The sequence below is a fragment of the Hemitrygon akajei genome, chromosome 6 (genome assembly GCF_048418815.1).
Source record: "Hemitrygon akajei chromosome 6, sHemAka1.3, whole genome shotgun sequence".
In the NCBI taxonomy this organism is placed as follows: domain Eukaryota; kingdom Metazoa; phylum Chordata; class Chondrichthyes; order Myliobatiformes; family Dasyatidae; genus Hemitrygon; species Hemitrygon akajei.
Genome location: NC_133129.1, coordinates 60553006 through 60576144, shown reverse-complemented (window position 1 = coordinate 60576144; position 23139 = coordinate 60553006). Strand labels below are relative to the sequence as shown.

At 41.5% G+C, this 23139-nt stretch overlaps 1 protein-coding gene across 8 annotated transcripts in view; it reads left to right on the top strand.

Annotated features, from left to right (window-relative positions):
• Window positions 1–23139, top strand: part of LOC140729083 (multiple PDZ domain protein) — a 224435-nt gene that overhangs the window by 22911 nt on the left and 178385 nt on the right. For all 8 annotated transcript variants that reach the window (XM_073048416.1, XM_073048413.1, XM_073048414.1 and 5 more), the window contains exons 2-3: window positions 18035–18105; window positions 20437–20603. In XM_073048416.1, coding sequence (XP_072904517.1) covers window positions 18090–18105; window positions 20437–20603 — 183 coding nt within the window. In that variant the 5' untranslated portion in view covers window positions 18035–18089. The remainder of the gene's footprint in view (window positions 1–18034; window positions 18106–20436; window positions 20604–23139) is intronic.

Genomic DNA, 23139 nt, shown 5'->3' with positions numbered 1-23139 from the left:
GCCATAAGTCCTTATTGTGCTGCCGTTCGCGGCCCGTAGGTGGGGACCCGGCGCCCTGCTGCGGGTGTCGTAACTCGTCGGAGGTAAGACGCTGATCTCGGCACCGCTGTCGACCAAAAACCGGCGTCCCGACTGTTTGTCCCAGACATACAGGAGGCTATCCCGACGGCCAGCCGTCGTAGCCATCAGCGACGGCTGGCCCTGGCGTTTCCCGGGAACTGGGAGGGCGGGCGGCAACGGCGGGCTTCTGCGCCCCACTGCTGGTGGTAGAAACACCAGTGCTCGTTGGGCTCCACACCCCAGCCTCTGGGTTTAGCGGGCTCTGCAGCCGGGCCTGGACTGGTCTGCTGCTGGGAGCGTGGCCGGGTGATCTGTGCGACGGACGCCCCACTCACCTTCTTGGCATTCCACAGCAAGTCCGCCCGGGCCGCCACCTTCCGGGGGTCGCTGAAATCCGCGTCGGACAGCAGCAGGCGTATGTCCTCGGGCAGCTGCTCCAGGAAAGCCTGCTCAAACATGAGGCAGGGTGTGTGTCCGTCGGCCAGAGACAACATCTCATTCATTAAAGCTGATGGAGGCCTGTCTCCCAAGCCATCCAGGTGCAGTAAACGGGCAGCTCGCTCGCGGCGGGAGAGCCCGAAAGTCCCTATGAGCAGGGCTTTGAATGCCGTGTACTTGCTGTCCGCCGGGGGAGACTGTACGAACTCCGCGACCTGGGCCGCTGTGTCCTGGTCGAGGGAGCTCACCACGTAGTAGTAACGGATGTCCTCTGAGGTTATTTGCCGAACATGGAATTGGGCTTCTGCTTGCTGAAACCATAGGTGAGGTTGTAGCGTCCAGAAGCTTGGCAGCTTCAAGGAAACCGCGTTAACAAATGCAGCGTCTGCCATCTCCGGTCCAAAAAAACGTTTGGACCGTCGGGGTCACCAATGTAGTGGGGTGCTACGCGCAGTGCTGAAATTACGACACGGAGTCGATAAACTGCAACCACAGAAACAGTTTATTTCAAAAACACAGTCTTACTTTAAAGCCTGTCTCCCCCACTCGATACTTCGAGAGGCACGGAACTGAAACTCCTTGAGGCTATCTACCTTTGTCTCTGGCTCTGGCTAATTGTCAGCCGGTTCGAGTGTGCTAGTGATTGGGTCGCCACAGTATATTAATATCATTTGATCAATTAAAGAATCAATACAAAATATCAAACAACACTCTTTTTTGTTATTTCCAATTAAGGGCTTATTTAAGAGATAAATTGGGTCAAACAATGTTATTGCGGAAACGTAATGAAATAGAAACTTTAATTTAAAAAGGAAAAATTTTAAAAATTATTTCTTGTATGTATAGTTTGATTCAAAAACAGGCAATTAAACAAGGAATTCATAAGTCAATACAAAAATGGGAAACTGATTTGAATATTAAAATTGAAGAAACAAGTTGGTCAAGACTATGTCTTGACAGTATGACAAATACAACAAATGCCTGGTTAAGATTAGTGCAACATAATTTTTTACATCAATTATAACACTATAAAAAATAAATACATTAAACCCAAATTTATCTGATCAATGTTTCCGATGTAATCAAGAAATTGGTACTTTTTTACACTCTACTTGGTCTTGTTTTACAATTCAACTGTTTTGGACAAATTTAAGAATTTTATTGGAACACAACTTCCACATAATCCAACATTATTTTCACTAGGCGATATTGAAGGGATAAAACCGATATCCAAACTGAATAAATATCAGAAAGAATTCATAAAAATTACATTGGCAGTAGCCAAAAAGGCTATTGCAGTTACTTGGAAATCGGATTCATACTTAAGTATAGATTGTTGGAAGAATGAAATTTTTAGCTGCATTTCACTTGAAAAAATTACTTATAATTTAACAGATAAATACGAAATATTTCTGAAAATTTGGCGCCCTTATTTACAAAAGATAGGATTAAATATATAAGTGCTCCGAAGATAAAATTATTGGTTATCTGGGGAAATAAATATATATACTAAAGCTATTATGAACTCCATGGAGCATGTGGGGATCTTCCGATATCCAGGCATTCTTTCTTTCTTTTTTCTTCTCTCTCTTTTCTTTCTCTTTCTACAGTGATATGTTAGGGGGGAGGGGGGGAAGGGTTGATAATTTTTTTTAAATAGTTTTTTCCTTCTGTAACCTATTTGAAAATTCAATAAAAAAATTTATAAAATTACAAAGCAGAGAATAAATGCTTATTTTTTGGTTGGCATTAGTGGAGAATTGCATGCTTCAGTACTTAGCTCTCTGCTGTATATAATTTATTTTAACAAAAAGGTGTTGCCTTCAAAGTTGATGTGAAGTTTTTCTACAGAATGGTGAATACCTATACCAAGTTTTCAGAGGACATAGTCAAGGCAGGAACAATTACAGCATTTAAAGGGCTTTTGGACAGATACTTGTATAAGAAATGCATAGAGTGATACAGGCCTAATACTTGCAAATGGGCTTAGTTCAGATAGGCATCATGATTGGTGGAAAGCAACAGTTTCTTTGTATGTTAGGATCTAGTTCATCTAAAAGATATTCAGATTGTCAGCCTGATCTGTCCCACAATAATAGTTATGCAGACCTGAATTAGATTGATTCTGGGGATAGTGAGTGGTCAGGTTTCATTATGAGGCATGTTTGAATATTATTGGCGTACACCTTCTGTGCTGAGACAAAATAATGGAGCATAATAGTTTTTGAGAGGTATTAACAAACTGATAGGCTGCTTCCTCTAGCCAGAGTGTCAAAGTTGAGAAGCTATATTCTCGGGATTAAGATTAGTTACTTATGGATTGAAAAATAAACATTTCTTTCCACATAAATTGAAACTTTTGTCATTCCCTAGTGATATGGTTACTCTTATTCAATCTGACGTACTTTACTTTTGAGGGCATATATGTATGATATTGATGAATTAACCTCTCTTCTGAAAAGAATGTTTAGCTGCACAAGGTTGGTATAATGGACAGACATTTTAGTATTAGTTTTCCTGCCTCCATGTAAAAATGGAGCATTTAAAACATGTAAGAAGCCAAGCCTTTAGAATAATTAATTAGCAAACTTGTGCCTGTATTGACTTATTTAGACAGGAAGAAGTACCTAGAAACTAGTAATCGAAACAGATTTAGCTAACCACATTTCTAAAGCCACAAACAGCAGTTACCACAATGAAATTGATCAAATTTGTCAAAAAAAACTTTAAAGCCTTCTCACTTTCCTCTTTTGGTTTGGAGAAAGTTCCTCCCACTGTCTTTTTGTTCATGAAACAGTCCAGGTTCCATACCTACACTGGGAACGCTTCCCAACTCTTTCTGTGCTTCATAAACGACTAAATTGATGTTGCTTCCTGAACCCTTCCTGAGCTCTTCAATTTTATTGACTTTGCCTCCAACTTCCACCCAGCTGTCAAATTTACTTGTCCATCTTGGACACCTCTCCTCCCTTTCTCTATCTCTGTCTCCATCTTTGGAGGCAGGCTGTTCATTGATCATTGATAATGTTTTATAAACCTACTGGCTCTCCCAGCTATATTGAATATATCTCCTCTTTTCATCCTGTCGCTTGTAAAAATGCTATTCCCTTTTATCAGTTCCTCTGTCTCCACCGCATCTGTTCTCAGGATGATGTTTTCCATTCCAGAACATCTGAGATGTCTCCCTCCTTCAAAAAAACATAATGTCTGCCATCTTCAATGGGATTCTAAACACATCTTTCATGCTGTGCTTTATGCAGGGATTATTCTTACCTGACTCCTTTGTCTACTCGTTTCTCCCTACTGATCTCCCACCTGACACTTAGCCCTGCAAGCAGAAGTGCTACACCTGCCCAAAACCTTTCTCCACACCAACATTCAGGGCCCTAAATAGTCCTTCCTGGTGAAGCAGCATTTTACCTGCAGGTCTGTTGATGTCATCTACTGTATCTCCTGCTTTTAGTGAGGCCTCCTGTACTTCGATGAGACCCAATGTATATTAGGGACTGCTTTGTTGAGCATCTTTGGTCCATCTGCTACAAAAGCAGCGTTTTCTTGGTGGCCACCCATTTTGATTCTACTTCCCATCCCTAATTCGCCCCATGGCAGCCTCTGTTGCCACGACGAGGCCACTCTCTGGTTGGAGGAGGAATACCTTGTATTCCATCTGGGTAGCCTCCAACCTAATGGCATGAACATTGACTTCTCTAACTTACAGTGATTTTTCTCCTCTCCCCTCCCCTTCTCTCTTTTTGCTCCAGATTTCCAGCATTTTCAGAATCTCTTATGTTTTCTTTAAAGCCTAGGTTTTGTTCTCATTTAAGCTCTCCAGTGTTAACGAGTGCTGTAACGGATGCTATCACGTATTTGCTGCACAAATCACTCGCTCACCTAGATGGGGTCAGTTGTGCTGTGAGGATTACATTCCTTGACTTCTCTAGTGCCTTTAACACCATCCAGCCCAAGATCTTAAGGCACAAACTAACGGAGATGGGAGTAGACTCTCACATGGTGGATTGGATAGTGGACTACTTGACAGATAGACCTCAGTATGTGCGGTTGGGAGACTAGGTCTGACACGGTGGTAAGCAGCACAGGGGCACCGCAGGGAACCGTACTCTCTCCGGTCCTGTTCACCCTGTACACATCAGACTTCCAATATAACTCGGAGTCCTGCCATGTGCAAAAGTTCGCTGATGACACGGCCATAGTGGGGTGTGTCAGGAATGGACAGGAGGAGGAGTATAGGAAACTGATACAGGACTTTGTGATATGGTGCAACTCAAACTACCTGCGTCTCAATATCACCAAGACCAAGGAGATGGTGGTGGACTTTAGGAGATCTAGGCCTCATATGGAGCCAGTGATCATTAATGGAGAATATGTGGAGCAGGTTAAGACCTACAAGTATCTGGGAGTACAGTTAGACGAGAAGCTAGACTGGACTGCCAACACAGATGCCTTGTGCAGGAAGGCACAGAGTCGACTGTACTTCCTAAGAAGGTTGGCGTCATTCAATGTCTGTAGTGAGATGCTGAAGATGTTCTATAGGTCAGTTGTGGAGAGCGCCCTCTTCTTTGTGGTGGCGTGTTGGGGAGGAAGCATTAAGAAGAGGGATGCCTCACGTCTTAATAAGCTGGTAAGGAAGGCGGGCTCTGTCGTGGGCAAAGTACTGGAGAGTTTAACATCGGTAGCTGAGCGAAGGGCGCTGAGTAGGCTACGGTCAATTATGGATAACTCTGAACATCCTCTACATAGCACCATCCAGAGACAGAGAAGCAGTTTCAGCGACAGGTTACTATCGATGCAATGCTCCTCAGACAGGATGAAGAGGTCAATACTCCCCAATGCCATTAGGCTTTACAATTCTACCGCCAGGACTTAAGAACTTTTTAAAAGCTATTATTAATGCTTTTTGAGATAGTGATTTAGATGCATATCATATTTTTTTACTGAGTTAAGTATTGTATGTAATTAGTTTTGCTACAACAAGTGTATGGGACATTGGAAAAAAGTTGAATTTCCCCATGGGGATGAATAAAGTATCTATCTATCTATCTATTCCAAAGTTTACTGCTGTAGCTAAAGTATTGTTCAACGAAAACAACAAAAACATTTAAAAATTATTATAAAATAATAGGCATAAAGCATTGTCCAGAACTTGGCATGATTTAATTATTTTATATCCAGGCTTGACTGAATTCATGCTCTATTGCTAATTATTTTTAGTCATTTCTCTTCATTTGTATTAATTCAAGTTTACAGAGTTGCCTGAAGTACAGATGTGTAGACCAATGTTTTATAACAATACCCACATATTAACATATAAAGCGTGAATCTATCTACATAGATTAAAATCAACCTACTTCAATTCATTTTGTACTTTTGCCAGTAGTGTTATCTGTTTAAGAAAGAAAATTGCAAAATGCAAAAGACAAGAAGTCATTTGAGTTCAGAATTTGCTAGTTCCAACAAACTGATCTAGTTTTTGAAATTTTTTCTAACTTGAGTTAGTCTTTACATTTGAGCAAGACGTTTGGCTATCCAAATAAGTTGTCAGTGAAGTGCATGTTTGTATAGAATTTTCCTCAATGATCCAGATGATCTTTCTAGCTGCATAGTGTTACGAAAACCCCGTAACCAGGTAACTTACCAGCAAAGATAGATGGATCAGCTGAGTCGGATGCTACTATTTTCAAACGTTTTATTCAACAAGGGCACAAACGTATGGTTAATACAAAACATTCAGATCGTCAAAACTCAATCTAAAACACCGGTGTAACCATAATCAATCAGAAATAAGCTCTACAGTTGTCTAGGGGGTAATACTGAGTCCAACGGAAGTCTTAAGAGTCACTCAGAAGTTTGCAGGCTTTTTCCTTTATAATTTAGAAAAGATGCACACTTGCCCGTCGTCTTGGCAGAGCAAATCCTTGGAATCAGGGGAGCAGACTTCCCCGTTGTTATTTTAAAAGCAGTCTCTCGTTGGTTTTAGCCACAGATTCAAAGTCGGAATCTAGCGTATGTGGCTTCCTTCAAAATGGCGTCCCGCACCCACGGGAATCAATCTCGTGTCTCCTGGGTGCGTCTGCTGGGTGCATCTCGGTGCGTCTGAGGGTCCTCCCCTCAGACATTCCTTTATACTTCTTCACGGGATCGCAGGTGTCAATCAAGTTGCAGGTAATGCGATCTCTCTCTCAACCAGCCCACTTTGCCCGAGGGCTTTTCAGGTGGTCTCCATGAGACAATAGTCAAAGTCACCTTTATTCTGCTTCTTGAGAGAACGTGGTCTTCCACACGTCTCTCTCTCTTGGGTCAGTTGACCCCCCTTAACTAGAGTTCTTGCGATTTTCACAAAGGAGGGGGCCAACGGCATAACACCTCCCCCCATAATGGGTTTTTAACCAGCGGTTAAAAACAGGTTGACACAGGAATTTTTTTTTTTGAATCTACATACTACACAAGCTTTTCTCTTCACAGAGTACTACTGTTATACATTCAAGTCAGTATCTAAACAGGTAACAAGTACAGTGCCCCTTTTCTTTAATACCTTAACCTCATGTGCCATACTAACGCCTGGTAGCATCAAACTTCAGCTCAATAACCACCTTATTTATTTGCTTTCTTCAGCAACATAACTAAGGAGGTGTGATCTTAGCTTACATACATCTACAAAGGTTCATGCAAAAGACAAATTTTTATGTTACTTTCAAACTTAACAGTCAAGCTTCCATGGGTGTTGTCTTTATTATTCACATACTTTGTCAAAATCCCTTAAAACCGGCTTCTGCTATTTTAAAAATCGCGTCCCCATTAACCCTCGCCTCTTTTCCGGTTAATTCCCTCGTGGCGATCTTGGGCACCCTGGCGAAATAGGCTTTCGCCCGCTCCTTTCATAGGAGTTATTTTATCAGCGTGTTCCAAACTTAGACCACCCAATTCCTTAATTTTAGGCAATTTGTCGTTTTTCTCTTCAGGACCCGTCATGCTATTAGTTTCCAATTTAAGATCCGCAAGCGATCCCGCTTTGTTCAGACAGCATTTCAACTTCTGCCTTTTCACACCACACTCTGGAATAACAATAGCGTGTGGGGCCCCTTTACCTTCCAACACAACCTGTAATTGATTCACAGGCTTTGTGGTACCAAGCCATTGTCTCTGTAGCCTGGTTGCTGCTTTTGATATCAGTCCAGCCTTTAAATTTTCTTCATTCAATTTGGGAACTACACATTCCCCTTTCCCTTGAGTTCCGTGACTAGGTTCAGCACCATGTGCATCCCCATCTTGGACACACTCAAACGGGACATTGGCCTCTTCCAGGCTTTCAACACCCGTACCTTTTTCAAATTCTAACGTCCCCCCCTCCTTCCAGTAACTCTCCAGGCAGCCCCCTGTTGGGGAAGGCGCAACCCTGCGAGCTGAAACAACCTCCTCGGCCATGTCAGCTGACTTCTCCACAGCAAGGATACCCTTCTCCTCTAAGACTGCCCTCATTTCACTCTCGGGACCATCGAGAACATCTTTAGAACTCTCAACTTCTCCAAACAATTCTGCCAAACCAGACAGATCAACCACGTCCAACTCTGGACGTTTTAACAGCTTTATCCGTTTCTCATCTTTATTTCCTACCTCTAGGACCTTTCTCTTCACTAAGGGGGGAGCTATCTCCTCGCCCTTACCCCCTTTTACTTTACTACCTTCCGTTTTACCACCCTCTGAACCCTCGTGGTGTAGGGTCGGTAAAAACGTCTGGGCCAATTTCAAACTGCGCGCTGTCCCAGCCGCCGCTCTCGACAGGCTGCGAGTGTCCGCGCATGCGCGATAGCTCGGGGACTCCATGGGCGGGGCCTCAACTATCAGGGCGGTTCCGATCTTCCCACCCGCGAGGTCATTACCCAACAGGAGGTCCACGCCCTCCCCCGGTAATTCCGGCAGGACTCCTAGCTCCACAGGTCCCGACACCAACTCGCAATCGAGAAAGACCCTATGCAAAGGCACGACCTCGGTCTGGTTCCCGATACCTCTCAGGGCAACCTCCCCCGTCCGAGGGCCGAAATTTAACACATTACGGCTAATTAACGATAGTTCCGCCCCCGTGTCTCTCCAAATTCGTACGGGGATGGGGGGGGTCCCCTTCCCTCAAAGACACGGTTCCTTCGGAACTAAATGTCTCCCGCCCCTCCGGTACTCCATCTACCTGGGGCCCTCTTGTCAATTTCCTGATTACCACTGCACGCCCGATAGGGGTCGCTGCTCTCTCCCTCTCTGGCTCCTTTCTCGGAGCAAAGCAGTTTGATGCGATATGACCCACCTTCCCACAATTAAAACAGGTTAAACCAGGAGATCTCCAGGTCTCCTGTCTGTTATCCTCACTTTTTCTGCTAGCTCCCGGCGGGATCTCCGCCTCAGCCGGCGGACTTTCCCTACCATACCGACGGTCTCTCGGGTAACTTTTTGGTGAGGAAAACTTTGTCTTGTGGGTTAGGGCATATTCATCTGCGACCCTAGCCATCTCTGAGATGGACTGATTCGTCCTCTCATTTAAATACATTCGGATCTCTTCCGGAACGCAACCTTTAAATTCCTCAATCAAAACTAACTCCCTGAGACGCCCATAGTTCTCGGCCACCTTTTCAGCTGTGCACCAACGGTCCAAGAGCACACCCTTCTCATGGGCTAGCTCGGTATACGTTTGATTCCACCCTCTTTTAAAATTTCGGAACCTTTGTCTATACGCCTCAGGTACTAACTCGTAACCTCGGAGAATGGCCTCCTTTACTTGAGCATAATTTCCGTCCCTTTCCGGGGGCAGCGCGGTATATACCCGCTGTGCTTTTCCTCGTAACACACTTTGTAACAACGCCACCCATTGCTCTCTGGGCCACTGCTGATTCCCTGCCACCTTTTCAAAAAGCAAGAAATAACTATCAACATCCGTCTCCTCGAACGGGGGGACCAACCTCAACGCCCGACTAATATCAAACCCCTCCTCTCTCTCTTCCCCTTGAGTTCTTCGCTCTTGCTTTCGCCTGTCCAGCTCCAATTCATGGTTCCTTTGTTTCTCTTTCTCTTCTGCTTCTGCTTCTAGCTGCTTTAGTTTGAACACATGCTCTCTTTCCACAGCCCTTTCCTTTGCGGCTCTCTCGGCTTCTTTTTCCCTCTCAGCTCTCTCGGCTTCTTTTTCCCTCTCAGCTCTCTCGGCTTTTTTTTCCCTCTCAGCTCTCTCGGCTTCTTTTTCCCTCTCAGCTCTCTCTCTCTCTCTCTCTCTGCAGCCTTCTCAGCTGCTTCTACTTCTAGCTGCTTTATTTTAAACTCATGTTCCAGCCTTGCTTTCTCCAACTCTGCCTGATTTGTCCCACTCACTAATCTCCTTTCGGGAATATTTTCCAAATCCTCAGCTGCAAACACCTTCTTCCCAACGTAATGCTGTTGTATGACCCTTCGCACTTCCTGCTTTTTCATTGCTGGCTTCACCGCTGTGAGGTCTAACGCCTGCGCCAAATTTACCAAGTCTGATTTTGTAGCCTTCCCTAGCGCCTCTACCGTCGGGTCTCTCATAAATTCACCCACATCCATCTTTGCTGGTTTCCCGTCTGGCTACCTGTGTAACCAGATTTAAGTTTGGACTTACAGCCCGATTCACTGACCCTCCCGTTTGGTTTCAAATCCGGGACGAGAACCCCACTTGTTACGAAAACCCCGTAACCAGGTAACTTACCAGCAAAGATAGATGGATCAGCTGAGTCGGATGCTACTATTTTCAAACGTTTTATTCAACAAGGGCACAAACGTATGGTTAATACAAAACATTCAGATTGTCAAAACTCAATCTAAAACACCGGTGTAACCATAATCAATCAGAAATAAGCTCTACAGTTGTCTAGGGGGTAATACTGAGTCCAACGGAAGTCTTAAGAGTCACTCAGAAGTTTGCAGGCTTTTTCCTTTATAATTTAGAAAAGATGCACACTTGCCCGTCGTCTTGGCAGAGCAAATCCTTGGAATCAGGGGAGCAGACTTCCCCGTTGTTATTTTAAAAGCAGTCTCTCGTTGGTTTTAGCCACAGATTCAAAGTCGGAATCTAGCGTACGTGGCTTCCTTCAAAATGGCGTCCCGCTCCCACGGGAATCGATCTCGTGTCTCCTGGGTGCGTCTGCTGGGTGCATCTCTGTGCGTCTGAGGGTCCTCCCCTCAGACATTCCTTTATACTTCTTCACGGGATCGCAGGTGTCAATCAAGTTGCAGGTAATGCGATCTCTCTCTCAACCAGCCCACTTTGCCCGAGGGCTTTTCAGGTGGTCTCCATGAGACAATAGTCAAAGTCACCTTTATTCTGCTTCTTGAGAGAACGTGGTCTTCCGCACGTCTCTCTCTCTTGGGTCAGTTGACCCCCCTTAACTAGAGTTCTTGCGATTTTCACAAAGGAGGGGGCCAACGGCATAACAATAGCATTGCCTTTGACAATCAATAGCCACTGTGAAATCCTAGAAAATGTAAACATCCCTCTTCAAATCCTTCATCATTCTTCAGGTAAACATCCTTCGTCAAAGGCAGACATTGATAATGTACCAGAACAACCTTTGGCACAAAGTTCAAAAGTTCAGTGTTCAAATTAAATTTATCATTATAGAGTCATAGAGAAGTACAACACAGAAACAGACCCTTTGGCCCATCTAGTCCATGCCAAAACCATTTAAGCTGCCTACTCCCACCGACCTGCACTGGGACCAGAGTCCTCCATATCCATGTACATATCCAAACTTCTCTTAAACGTTGAACTCGAGCTTACATGCATCACTTGTGCTAGCAGCTATTTCCACACTGTCACAACTTTCTGAGTGATGAAGTTTCCCCATGTACTCCGCTTAAACTTCTCACCTTTTAACCCTTAACCCGTGACCTTTAGTTGTTCCATCCAACCGAAGTGGAAAAAGCCTGCTTGCAATTGCCTTATCTATACCTCTCATAATTTTGTATACTTCTATCAAATCTCCTCTGAATCTTCAATGTTCTAACGCATACAGTCCTAACCTATTCAATCTTTCCTTATAACTCAGGTCCTCCAGACCTGGCAACATCCTTGTAAATTTTGCTGTGCTCTTTCAACCTTGTTTACAACTTTCCTGTAGGTAGGTGACCAAAACTTCACACAATACTCCAAGTTAGGCCTTACCAATATCTTATGCAACTTCAACATAACATCTGATTTCCTGTACTCAATACATTGATTTATTAAGGCCAATGTGCCAAAAGCTTTCTTTACAACCCTATCTGCCTGTGAAGCCACTTTCAACGAATTAAGAGCCTTTATTTTGAAATCCTTTTGTACTACCACACTCCTCGGTGCCTTATCGTTCGTTCACTGTATTAGACCTATCCAGGTTGGTCCTACAGAAGTGCAAAACCTTGCATTTGTCTGCATTATATTCCATCTGCCATTTTTCAAATGATTTTTCCAGCTGATGCAAATCCCACTGCAAGCCACGGAAGCCTTCCTCACTATCCACTACACCTCCAGTCTTGGTGTCATCCACAAATTTGCTGATCCAGATAACCACATTAGCATCCAAATTATTGATATAGATGGCAAACAGGAAAGGACCCAGCACTGATCCCTGTGGCACACTGCTAGTCACAGGCCTCCAGGCAGAGAGGTAACCCCTCTAATACCACTCTTTGGCTTCTCCCACAAAGCCAATGTCCTAATTCTATTTACTACCACGTCCTAAATGCTGAGCAACTGAACCTTGATCAGCCTCTCATGTGGGACTTTGTAAATTGCCTTACTAAAGTCCATGTAGACAATATTCACTGCCTTGACTTCATCTTCTTTCCTGTAACTTTGTCAAAAAAAACTTTGTAAGATTGGTTACACATGACATACAATTCCAGAAGCTATGTTGACTATTCTTAGTTCATCTATGTCTATCCAAGTACCTGTATATCCAGTCCCTTAGAATACCTAATAACTTTCCCATAACTGATGTCAGACACACCGGCCCATAATTTCCTGGTTTACGTTTAGAGCTTTTTTTAAACAGTGGAACCACATTGGTTATCATCCAATCCTCTGGTACCTTTCCTGTCTCTAAGGATGTTTTAAATATCTCTGCTAGGGCCCTCGCAATTTTGGCAGTTGCCTGCCATTAGATATGAGGGAACACCTTGTTAGGCCCTGGGGATTTATCCACCCTGATATGCCTCAGGGTAGCAAGCACCACCTCTGTAATCTGTACAGGGTCCATTAAATTGATGCTGCTTTGCCTCACTTCCCTAGACTCTCCTGAGTAAACACAGTTGCAAAGAATTTATCTGAGATTTCCCCCATCTGTTTAGGCTCTTCCAGAGAACCAATTTTGTTCTTTGCAATCCTTTTGCTCATAACATATCTGTAGAATCCCTTGGGATTCTCCATCACCTTGTCTGCTAGAGCAACTTCATGCTTTCTTTTAGCATTCCTGATTTCTCTGAGTTCTCTTGTATTTCATGAACTCCATAAGCACCTCATTTGTTCCTGCTCACCTGTACTTGCTGTGCACCTCTCTTTTTCTCTTAACCAGGGCTTCAGTATCTTGAAAACCAAGATTCCCTACACTTGTTATCTTTAGCTTTTTAACTGACACGTACATTCAAGCTTTGTACTCTTAAATCTTTTTTGAAGGCCTCCCTGTTTTCAAGTACACCTTTGCCAGTAAGCAGTCTGTCCCAATTTCTGATACCATTAAAATTGGCTTTTCTCCCAATTTAGAATCTCATCCTGCAGACCAGACTGATCTTTTTGCATATTTACTTTGAAACCAATGGCATTGTGGTCACTGGATGCTGAAGTGTTCCCCTATACAAACTTCTGTCACCTGCCCTGTCTCATTCCCTTGAGAGGAGATCCAGTATCTCTCATTGGGACTTCTACGTACTAATGAAGGAAACTTTCCTTAACACATTTGACAAACTCTATCCTTTCTATTCCCTTTAGACTGGGAATCCCAGTCAATATAACCTACCAAATATTGAAAGGACAGATGGATTGAGAACCCCTTGAGGTGAAGTGCCATATAGGGAGTGTTGGGGATGAGCTATGTCTCTGAAACAGAATGCAATGATCTCTCATTTCCATACAATATGGCAATCTTGCGGTTAAGTCCTCTACTTGCTCTCCAATGACTGTACAATGGTCATAAAGATGCAAAGAAGCAGTGGTCATGTTCCCCGTTGCTTTAGTCTGACCTGAAGTCTCCAGTAGCACCTTCTTCCTGGAGTGATGGTGGTCATTCAATTGCTTCCAGGTGCCGTACCTGTATTCCTGAGAGTGAAGTTCTCTGAGTCTTTCAGGGTCATCAGATGACTAGTGGATTTAGACAGTTTAAAAGTGCACTTCTTAAAGGGAATAAAAGGCTGCAAATTGCAGTGTTAACAGTTCAGAAGATGTATTTTCCAGTAGTTTTTCCTGTGGGCTGCCGACAGAATGTAGCCATATACCACCAGTGCCGTTTTGGCAGAATGAGCAAGAACTCCCAAGAACTCAGATCTGCAATTAGACTTAAGCGTCTATGAAAGAGAAAATGCGCATCCTTCCTCCTTCAGAGACATGGGCAGTGATGGCCATCGCAAAGCACTGGAGAACTATGAAGGCTGTCTTTGCAAAATCTTCCAAATCTGTGGGTAGGAGAATCAATATGAGTGCCCTTTTCCAGACAATTAACCACAGGATTGAGGCTATGTTCATGATTAACTACTATGTAGTGTGAGCCATTTTGGCTGCATTCCCAGAACCAGACTGCAAACTCTTGAATTCTGAAGGATAGAAAAAAAGATACAAGAACCTTCTCAAAGTGCTTTTGGAAAATAAATGGTGTTCTTATCAATCAAGAGGATCTCTGATTTGTGACTATCAAGGTGGATAGGTCACAGTGTAAAAAATCTGTGCACCAGGCAAAGCCCAAGCACAAAATGCACAGCATAAACAATCAATCTGCTTGGTCTGTCAAGCATTACTTGCAGAAGTACCTGTAGATCCTGCATTGGATTCATCAACACTTTGGAACCCACTGAATTAAATGTAACTTTTGATCAAAAATCTCTTCTTGAGAAGGTGTTTTATGTGCCATGTATGTGAAAAAATTATGCTCATGGTTTTCTGTACCTCAGGGAAAATACTGTAGTTGTGTGATATCAGAGGCTTGATAGTGGTGTCCGACAATTTTCAGCTGGCAAAGATAAATTCCATATCTAACGTTGGGGAACATGGTTGCCTTGTGTTTGATATGGAACTAAAACAAAGGTCCATTTGGACTTCATTACCCTGATGCACATGCTCTCTCTATCTCTTGAGGTGATCTACAACTTGCAGTTCACCCTAAGCCGAGTGTGAGTATCAGGAGCACATTTGTTTCAATTTACAAGTGCACTACATGGATTTTCTCTCAGACCCGCAAGCAGAGGATACCTAATGGTGTAGTTCTTGCAATTTTCGATTGTTTTAGGCCAGCTGCATAATTTTACTGCTTTGTTTGAAGTAACTGCAGCAGATTGATTTGTAAGAAAAGCAGTTACAAACTGCAGCAAGCCTGGAAACCCAGCAATATGTAACAATACAGATCTGAAGTACGGTAGTTGTTTCTTGAGCAGAATTCTCTGGAAGAAAACTTGCACTGCTCATTGACATACTCAGAAATTATACCACAAATCAGTTGATGTTGCAGAAATGGTCTTCTATAAATGTTAGACCTTTTCCCCATGATAAAGATATCAATATATAGAATATGTTGCAGAACTAGGTGAGTTTTCTTGAAGTCCAGATGTTTCATGAACGTCACAAAATAGCTCTTCCCCCATGTTCTGCTATCTTTTTTAACACATCTTAACCCAAGTTGATATGGTCACTGATGTGCACTGATGAAAATATGCTTTTAACAAAATTGCATTGCAGATCTATTTTTATTGCAACAAAACACTGAGAACTTGAATTTCTTGGATGGTAGGATTGTGTAACTTCATCAATTGAAGAAGACAATTTCATACTGTTACTTAATCATTGCTTAGAGATTAACAAAAATATCAACAATTTTTATTCTTCCTTCTAATGGCTTTCTGGACAAATATGCTGGTGCATATTTGCAAAGTGCTCCAAATGCTGTTTCAGAACAAATGGGCGTCTCTTTAGAACTGAGGTAAGGGATTTCTTCAGAAAAAGTCTGGTGAATCTGTGGAACCTTACCACAGAGCGCTGTGCAGATCAAATCATTGGTTGTACTTAAGGTAGAGATTGATAGGCTCTTGATTGGTAAGAGGGTTAAGGAGAAACGGAGAGAGAAATAGTTTGAGTTAAAAATACCAACCATAATTGAATGGCAGAATGGATTTGATGAGCCAATTGGTTTAATTTTCTTCGTATGTTTGATGGTTTTATGGTGTGAACCCTGTGTTGCATTCATGGGAATTGCCTTTGTGCAATATATATTCAAAATGAACAACTGCTTCCTTATGTTTCCTCATTCTTCCCAAACAAGCTTCTATTATAATCTATCCTTTTAATTTCAAATGAGCCTTGCTACTTAAGTAATCAGTGATGCAGTTTGCCTTTTGGATTACTTCTGTCTTGTAAGTTTTCATCTTAAAATTGACTGGTTTCCTTTTCCAGCCTGATGCGCAAGTTTTAATTCTAAATCAAATAACTTATTGCAGTATTAATTACTGTTTTGATTCCCAATTTGAAACTTAGCCTTAATAACAAAAATGACAATTAAAATATTTAATTGCCCGAAAAATATCACTGCTTAACTCTAGTGCAAAAATGTGCCATTCAACTGAGTGATGTGCAGAATAAATTATTCATTTTCACTCTGGAGAAGTTACTTATGGCTAGGAAATTACCCCTTAGATGAATGAAACCTAATACTTATTTATGCAGATATTATTACCAGTCTTTGATTGTGATGTGAAATCAAATATAAAATTTTATGGTGTTAATAAGTGATGAACCCTGTCAAGCTTATTTACGTTGCAAACATCAGAATTTGACTATGGGGTGGCAAAATGACCCAACTAGTCAGATTGCTGCCTCATAGCTGCAGTGATCCAGGTTTGATTCTGGCATCCATTGTGATCTATGGGGAATTTCTATCTTCTCTCTGTGATTGTTTAGGTTTCCTCCAGATTATTGTTTTCTCCCAAATCAATCACGTCAGTGTCTGGTTGAATCTAAAAGGGAGTTGATGGGAATGGAGAAAGAATAAAATAAGCAAGGATAGGATTTTTGTGTTGCTCGATAGACTCCACATACTCGGTGTGCAAACGGGACCCATGTTGAACCTCTCTATGACTTTTGACTCTGAGGTTGAATTATAGTTGCTAATTCCATTTCGATATCGGAACTTTATCATATAATATTTGACCAGGTGAAATCCATGTGTATCTCCCTCCCTTCCTCTCACTCTCCCTGTCTCCATCCCTTCCTACTCTCTTTCTCCCCTTTCTGGCTTTTTCTCCCTTTCCAGTTTGTGCATCTCAGGAGTTACTGAGTTTCAAGGGTCTTTTCAGAAGCTCTGATGCTGTCAATCTGTATTTCAGTTGTACATACTCAATAAGTAGTTGCAGTTGCGATAACTTTCATAGCCTTCATGCTGCATGTGTATGTAGGCCATTTTTTCCAAGATGCTGGTGATGGCACTTCGGATACTGTAGTTTTGAGATTTGTAACCAAATTATGATGGTCTTTCCTGCTGTATTGTTATTGATGGGATTACCTCGAGGTAACTGAAGGTAAGCTGTGTCTGTCCCAATGTTGCACCAAATTTTACAAATTGCTGGGACACAGTGTTGTGTTACAAGCCTCCTGACATGAGATTTTCATTTGTTTTTGTGATTATAGTAGGGCATGTTTTATTTCTGCACCTAAGTAGATAATAGTAAAATACATTGGTACAGGACACTGGTCAGACTCCACTTGGAGTACTGTGCTCAGTTCTGGTCACCTCACTACTGGGAGGATGTGGAAACTATAGAAAGAGTGCAGAAGAGATTTACGAGGATATTGCCTGAATTGGGTAATGTGCTTTATGAGACTAGATTGAGTGTACTTGGCCTTTTCTCTTTGGAGCAACGGTGGATGAGAGGTGACCTGATGGAGGTGTATAAGATGATGAGAGGCATTGGTCGTGTGGATAGTCAGATGCTTTTTCCCAGGGCTGAAATGGCTAGCATGAGAGGGCACAGTTATAAGGTGCTTGAAAGCAGCGACAGAGGAGATGTCAGGGGTAAGCTTTTTATGCAGAGTGGTGAGTGTGTGGAATGGGCTGCCGGTGACGGTGGTGGAGGCGGATACGATAGGGTCTTTTAAGAGACTCCTGGATTGGTACTTGGAGCTTAGAAAACTAGAGGGCTATGGGTAACCCTAGGTAATTTCTAAAGTAAGTGCATGTTTGGCACAGCATTGTATTGTTCTGTAGGTTTTTTTTCTATGTTATTAATTACGAGCTTTAACAAGTTTCCTAGGTATAATTATATGTTGCAATATGATTATTTTTACATTTCTTTTCAGGAGTGGCTTAATGTTCTGATTCTAGTGGTTTTGATTTTACCTTGGCACTGGAAAAATGTTGGAAGGCTTGGGTAAGTTCTCTCAATTATCATGTTTTGTAAATAAAATAGTTCTTGTTAATTAATTGTGCCTAACTGAAAATGTATAATAGTGCGGATGCTATTTTTGTGTACTTCCCTATACAATGCAGTGTGTGGGTAATGTCCATGGACTTCCGACATGAAAATAGTTTTGCAGAAGTGGTTTAATAATTACATAGTACTTATGCCACCAAGAGCTGGCAGAAGAGTGTATGTTTCTGATTTGAGTTTAAATATCAAACACTTTTTCATGTTTCATTTAAATCGTACCCACAGTAAAAGTTATCAGTGCTTATAAAATATTAGGTGTCAGATAAAATCTTTATACAGAGAATATTGGTTTACTTTAGAAAAACAAAATAGGTAATTAAAGGAGTTTGTTTGATGAGGTACCAAAAGGTACCTCATCATCCTTTCTGAGGTGGACAATATGTCTAAGACACTGAATTAATACTTCACACCATCCTTCACAAAGTGCAACCAGTGGAGTATAGGAGATATTTTGAAAGGTTGGCTGAATCACCAAGTAGAGAGTAATCGGTCCAATGGATCTGGTGAATGAATACAATCTTTAGTAGCATCTGCCAGATTTCTGAAGTTATGAGAAGCTACAGAATGTTATTTCTATGTATAGAGTTGAAGCCGAGGGAAAAATCTGGTACCTGCAAGGCAGGCAGCTTCAGGCCACAAGTGGATCTACAATTGCAAGCAGTAATCCAGGAACAAATGCTATTTTTAAGTTCTTGGCTAATAAATTAAAATCCAACTTGACTGAATTCTTTGTAGCTTATTTGTAAATGAATTACTTGCCCAGTCTCTCACACTAATTTCCATACCATTGAGTGGAAATGTTTCTGTTTCTTTATTGCCGCTCAGTTAATATCCAATGGCTTGCACATAAAATAATTTTGGGAGTACAGGTCTTCTGAAAATTATGACTGCCCGACTTTTGGACAGCTGATACATGTGAATAAATGTTTGGAAAACTTGTGTGATGGTTGGGAATGGATTTGCAGGGTTGTAGCCATCTTCTGTTGGATGGGAACAGGGCATTGCCATGTGCATTTTTTCCCCGCTCAGCAGTCAGGGCTGAGTCAAGCCGGGTGGAATTGCCAAGCAGACTCACACAGGTTATTGATATTTCACAGAAACAGCCCTGTTGTAACTGGGAACTGCCTGTGCCCTTATCAAAACAACACTTCAAGAAGACAGCTCATTAACAATCAAGAATGAGGAATAAATGCTGGTTATGTTGGCAGTGATCATATTGTGATAGTTAGTTGGAAGTATTATGAACTCTCAATATGCCCTGAGAAATTACCACATAGGAGAGGTTGGCCAAATTGAAGTTTATGGAACTAAATAAAGAAATAAACATGTATATGTATAAATGCATGAATGCAAACTGGTGAAAAAATAAAAGGCAGACCATAGAGGTGAGAGTTCTTTCAAACTGGAATAACGTGTTTAGTGATGTTCATAAGGGCTTTGTAACATGTATATATTAATGCATTATTTCAAAATTTAGTGAGGACATTACACTTGATAAATTAAAAAGAAATCAGAAGTATGGTGATGTATTTGAGGAAGCCACAAATTGTAGAAATGGGCATTTTGAATTTGAATTTCAATTAATTATATTGACTAATACTAGGATTAATTATTGAATGAACTTAGCCAAATAAGATAAAGCTTGCTGCAAGTGTGCAGTTATCCCATTGATGGATCAGTTTGAAGGATTGATGAAGCATCCATCTGTTTTATTATCTGGACTGAAAAATAGATGGAGGTACAGTGTATAGCCAATATAACAAGGTGGTGGAAAGGTACGGAGCAAGAGTTGGCTGGTGTTAAATGGACCTGTAGGTGGTCTACCTCCCTGATCCACCTATCATCCCCTCACCTGGATCTACCTGTAATCTGCCAGCTTGTGCTCCACCTTTCCCTCCACTTTTTAATATCACCTTTCTACCTTTCAGTCCAGATGACCTAAAATGTTGATTGCCCATTTCCCTCCATTGATGCTGTCTGACCTGCTAAGTTCCTCTAGTATTTTGTCAATTGTCCTAATTTACTGGACTTTATCTATTTATACTCAATGTGCAGAATGTAGATGCGTATCATCAATCATAATTGCTTTGTATATGAGAAGACTCCTCTGTGGGTTGGTTTATATGTACTTGTGACGTTTTGGAGGGACAGCAGCAGCATCACCCATAGTAATGTTGCACTTCTGAAAAATCCAAAGAAAATGTTGTTAAATTTGTGATACTGAACGTTATGTAGACCAAAAGTAGAAAATCATTTCAATTGCATTTGTAGATATCCAGCGTACTTTGTTGGCCGTGGAGCGGTTACAGGCCAAACTACGAGAAAAAGGAGATGCAGCAAATGAAGAGAAATTAAGCTTATTGAGATCTGTGCTGCAGAGCCCACTCTTCAACCAGATCTTGAATCTACAGAGCTCTGTGCAACAGTTGAAAGATCAGGTGAAATGCAACTTTACATTAAGGACTGTATTAAAACTGACTTATTTTCATTACTAATGATAACCTTGTGTTATTGAGCATGCTATGGTCATTTCATGTTTATGAGAGCACCCAGAGGAAACACACACATTCAGAGGGAGAACACACAAACTCCTTATACTCCCCCTCCTCCCATTTTCCTGTAACCTTTAATTATCCTGCTACGTAACAATCTATTTTACTGTATCTTCAGTTTAATGAGGCCATCCCTACTGCTTCCTTGGGCAGAGACTTCCACAGATTCGGTACTCTCTGGAATAAGCAGTCTCTCAACCCATCTTAAATCTGTTTCCCAATTCTTAAGGCTGTCTCTCCTGGTTCTAGTATCACCCACCAGTGCAAACAACTTACCTGCCTCTATCTTATCTATCCCTTTATATGTTTGTGTTTCTCATTCTTCTGAATTCCAGCAAATATCATCCCAATTTGCTCTGTCGCTCCTTGTAGGATGAACCCCTTGTCCTCTGGAATCAATTTATTAAACCTCCTCTGTACCACCTCCAATCCACAAGTAAGGCAGACCAGAAATGCATGCAATACCCGGATCCAGCCTCATTAATACTGTGTAATGTTGTGGTATAACCTCTCTGCTCTTAAATTCAAAGAAGGTCAATATTCCATTTGCTTTCCTGATAACTGGTTTGTACCTGCAAACCAATGTTTATGATTCATCCACAAGCACTTCCAAGTGTCTCTACATTTCAGCATTTAATTAATCTTCTATTTTTAGTTCCAAAATAGACGAGCTTGCATTTACTAACACTCAATTTCACTTGCTCCATCGCAGAACAGTTACCACAACTATGGGCTCACTTTCAAAGTCTCTTCATTGCATGTTCTCAATATTTTTTGCTTTTTAATTTTTTTTCTTTTTGAGTTTGCAGTTTGTTGTCTTTTGCACATTGCTTGTTTGTCTATCCTCTTCAGCACGGTCTTTCATTGATTCTTGTATTTACTGTGAATGCCAGAAAGCATATAAATCTCAGGGTTGTATAAGATATATATGACTCCAATAATAAATTTAAATGTTGAACTTTGTATTCTATCTGCCAACCCCTTGCCCACTACTTATTTATTTATTATTATTATATTTTTTCCCTCTGCTATATTGTGTATTGCAGTTAACTGCTGCTACTAAGTTATCAAATTTCACGACATGCCAGTGATAATAAATCTGACTCTGATTCACTTAACCTATCTATATCACTCTGCATACTGTCGACATCCCTTGAAGAATTTGCTTTTCCATTCAGTTCAGCATCAAAAAAGTTGGATGTTCTTTGTCGTATGAAGAGAGATTAAAATTGGTTGAACAACAAACTGCTATAATGCTTTCTGTGGTACATCTATAAAAATTGGCTAGTTTGCTTTCTTATCCATGGCATCTGTGTTTGGACAGGACCGTCTAATCTCTTCAGCTCAGTAGCATTGATGTAAGCAGAAGCATGTGCACTGATGATCAGTGCCTGCTTCTCCGTTGTTGGAACATTGCTTTCAGCTTTTCAAGAAGAGTGAATCTACTTAAAAGCATAGTGCATTGTTTGCTCTATTTACTATTAGAAGTAATAGGAGAAAACAGTGCAAGCTGCTGAGAAAATCTGTGACTTGAATTTGCATTGATATGTTTTGAGAGTCTTTCTCTTAAAGGCAGCTGGCCACAAATTTACACTGCTGGTGAAAGTTGTTCTGGAGATCTGCTAATGTAATTGAAAATAAGATTCATTTGATTCATTGAAGATTTAGTGACAGTGGATACAAAAGGGTCTTTTAAGATACTCTTAGATACACGGAGCTTAGAAAAATAGGGGACTATGCAGTAGGGAAATTCTAGGTAGTTTCTAGAGTAGGTTACATTGTGGGCCGAAGGGACTGAGTGTGCTGTAGATTTCTGTGTTCTCACAGCAGTTTGTTTATTAACTGCAGGCTGTTGCCTTAAAGCTTTCTCTTCTGTTGACTCCACTGTTATCTCAAACAATTGCCTCTGATGTTGTCAATATTTCTCCATCAGTGTCCTGATTCAGGGTTTCAATGTGAAACATCCACAATTCCTTATCTCCCGCAGGTGCTGCTCATGCACCAAGTTCATCCAAAATATTGTTTACTGCTCCATCAAGTGCTTTTACGTTCACATTAAATTCTTCTGTGAGTTTATGCTGACAAACTGCCTCCTTAGCTCTCCAAAGACTGAGTGTGAAATCCTGCTTAATCCATGTCAATTTTTTTCTGAAACGCAATTGAATCTGCCAGTCAGATGTCAGATGTTTAACTCTACCACAGTGCCAGGATAACTTTCAGTCACTAATGGCATTGATTTCTGTTTTAATTAAGTTAATCTGTTTCTGCAGCCTTTGAGCATACTGCCTTCCTCTAGTGTCTATAGCTATCCAATTTGATACGACCTTGCAAATTTCGCCCTATTATTATCCACCTGGACAATCTCTTCCCTTGTGCACCTTTATCTTTAGCATGATACAAGGATCTATTCTTAGCTCACACC